This window comes from Diplotaxodon limnothrissa, linkage group LG15, assembly GCF_057381915.1.
Source record: "Diplotaxodon limnothrissa isolate DT_005_m linkage group LG15, D_limnothrissa_male_GT1.1, whole genome shotgun sequence".
NCBI lineage: Eukaryota > Metazoa > Chordata > Actinopteri > Cichliformes > Cichlidae > Diplotaxodon > Diplotaxodon limnothrissa.
In genome coordinates, this window is record NC_140610.1 from 22,711,289 (window position 1) to 22,714,150 (window position 2,862).

At 37.2% G+C, this 2,862-nt stretch overlaps 1 protein-coding gene across 1 annotated transcript; it reads right to left on the reverse strand.

Moving 5' to 3' along the window:
• On the reverse strand, nucleotides 1–2,862 carry LOC146617521 (uncharacterized). Its single transcript, XM_085373476.1, has 7 exons — nucleotides 2,802–2,862; nucleotides 2,249–2,593; nucleotides 1,848–2,126; nucleotides 759–787; nucleotides 482–538; nucleotides 255–323; nucleotides 1–117 (listed from the first exon to the last, which is right to left on the reverse strand). The coding sequence occupies exons 1-7, from the start codon at nucleotides 2,860–2,862 to the stop codon at nucleotides 1–3; spliced, it is 957 nt and encodes a 318-aa protein (XP_085229602.1).

Consider the following 2,862-nt stretch of genomic DNA (forward strand, 5'->3'; position numbering starts at 1 on the left):
CTACTTCTTTACATCATTGATGGTGGAATAGAGGTGGTTGGGATCATCTCCAGCAGAAGAGGAAACAGCTTTCACTGTGCTGTAGGTCACAGTGTCACCTTCATCATGACCACGGGACTATAGGAAAACATTACAGAACAAAAAAAAACATTACAGAACAAAAAAAAACATTACAGAGCAAGACAAGACATAAGGATCTTTGAAAATCATGGTCTTACTGCTAACATCATCCCCACAAATATTAAAAATCTCACCCGGGTTTTACTCCTGGTCCTCTTGGGCAAGCTGATGGAGACGTAGGAAACACCATCATCAGCTCCAGCCTACACAGTGAAGACAAAATAACATCTGCTCAGTGATGTCAGTTTGGTTTAATACAGTTCAGTTCTGGTTCCTCCTCATCATCATAACCATGACTTTTCTGTTAAAATGAAACAAATATTTAGTGCAAATTTATACTGAGATTAGTGTGCAACCTCACCCTGGTTTGATTGGTTCCTGGTCCAGACTGAGTCTCTGCAGCGTTTAAGCTCAGTCCCTGCTCACAAACAGAAGAGTAACTGTGTAAAGATCTAAATGTTACTTAAATAGTTAAACATTCTCAGTGAGGAGCTGATTCAGCTCACTTGCAGCTTTGTCAGCTGTTCTGTTTCTGATGGTAAATCCTGTATTTTATTTAGTCATTTAGAGGCATGAAGTCACCTCTAAAAGTTTATTAGCTCAATCTCATATGAAACAATGGAACTATTTGAACTCACAGTGTTGCCGACCAGCTGCCCTTCTTTTCCTGAAAAAGAAAAAAAACCCAAAAAAAACCCACTGCGATTAGTTTCACATTAAAAATCCATTTTTTGCCTGTTTGCTAATGATCCCAATCTACAAAATAAGAAATCTCTTCAATTCACCATTTTCACATTCTTAACATTAGTTATATTATGTTAAACTATAATCTGGGGATGCTTTTACCTTTATGTTTCTTCCATCTGATGACCACAACAATTATTAAGAGTGCTGATAAACCAACGGGAAGGATAATGAGCCATAATAACAAACCTGAAAAGAGAAAGGTACACCTTGAAGCTGTGAACATACATTTTCCCGTAGTGACCACTTCCTGTCAGCGCTCACAGTCTGTAGGCCTGTGTGAAAGAGCTCTAACTAAATGTCCACCCAAAGCCCAGAGTCCACCTGACATTCAGACTTTAAATTTTAAAATCACAACTGTCACTGAATGTCTCCACCCAAGTGTCAGTCGGATATTCAGACATTTGCTGTTGATTTTGTGACGTTTTCACCTAAAGAAATGTAATTACAAAATCAAATAAAGAATGATTGTAAGAAAAAAATAAACACCAAGCTGTTTTTAAAAGAATAGATAATGTGGAGAGGTGCAATATGTAACAATCAAACCAGTCAAAGCATCACTGTGAGGGGATTTGAACACATTCTTAACAGTTTATTGCTCGACAACTTGAATTTAAAGGGTCTGAACAATAAAGCAAATTTCAGATGTCTCTACCTTGTGAGGATTTTTTTGATTCTAGAGAAGATTTTGTTGATCTCATTGTTGTTGTTGTTGTTCTCATTGTTGTTGTTGATCTCATTGTTGTTGTTGATCTCATTGTTGTTGTTGTTCTTGTTGTTGAGGTAAATTTTGCAGTCGTTGATTTTGTGTTTTCACCTAAAGAAAGAAATGAAATAACAAAATAAAACAAAAGTATTCAAATAAAAAAAACCTGCAAACTACATTTACAAAAACAGATAATGTAGAGCGCTGCTATAATTAATAATCATGTGAGTTAAACACGTCTGCTCATCACTGTGAAGCGATTTGAACATAATCTCACCTGTTTTCTCACCTGAGGACTTGAGTTTGAAGGGAAACAGTTGTTCTTCTTTAGTGTGTTTATCTGTCACTTTGCACTTCAATGAATTATAAAACTGTGACTTCTGATCACGGTGAGATCTTTTAAATGTCACAGTCACAGAGCAGAAACCTGGTTTGATCTCCACGTCTGATATTTTCTTTTTACCCTCATGCAGCCACTCCACTGTGTGTCTATAGTGTCCATGTGTCAGCACAGAGCAGTTCACAATGACTTTATTGTTGTTCTCATGTTCAGTCACTGGTGAAGATGGAGATATGGAAAGAGAAAAACAACAGAGCATCATCACTGAAATAAATACTGCTGTAATATTTCAGTTTGTTCCAAGTTTGAACTAAAAACATTATGATGTAAATACTCACTGTTAATAACAGACAGATCAATCATAAAGCCTGGACCTTCTTTTTGTCCTCCTCTTGTTTTGTACTGTCTGCAGGTGTAACGACCAACATCCTCAGCTTTGACCTTCTTTATAAGCAGAGAACAGTTCGCTGTAACACTCAGTCTGGTGTATTCAGCTTTAACATTTTCTTTAATCTGTCCATGAACAACCAGCTCTACTGTTGCTGTCTGTCTTGAATCAGTGAATTCCCAGGTAGTATAGCTGCAGTCATGTTGACCATCTATCACATTTTCACAAGACAAAGTGATGTCATGTCCAGCTCTGGCAGCTCTGAAGGAGAACAAAGTCTGTCCTGTTGTTTCTGCTGAGGACAGGAGAGTGAAATGTGACAAACTATAACATGAACACTGCAGTTAGATTAACAGTTAGTTTAAGGATTATTTTACATCATTTATTTCTCATCTTTTCTTTCCAAGAGTCCAGAAAACTCAAAGTTACAAAGCAAACACGTCTCTCTCAGTTAAAGGAAGAACAGACTATTGTGTGTGTGTGTGTGTTCTGTGTTTCCTTACCTGTAATCTGAAGCATCAGCAGCAGGAAAGAAGACATTTGAATCCACATGACTGCAGCCAT

Excerpts from the sequence above, each read along its gene's own strand:
- LOC146617521 (XM_085373476.1), bottom strand. The coding sequence starts at position 2,862 with ATGGCTGCAGTCATGTGGATTCAAATGTCTTCTTTCCTGCTGCTGATG. Across the intron at positions 539-758 it reads GGCAGCTGGTCGGCAACACT|GGACTGAGCTTAAACGCTGC; the intron begins GTGAGTTCAAAT and ends GTTTGTGAGCAG. Across the intron at positions 118-254 it reads GGACCAGGAGTAAAACCCGG|TCCCGTGGTCATGATGAAGG; the intron begins GTGAGATTTTTA and ends GTTTTCCTATAG.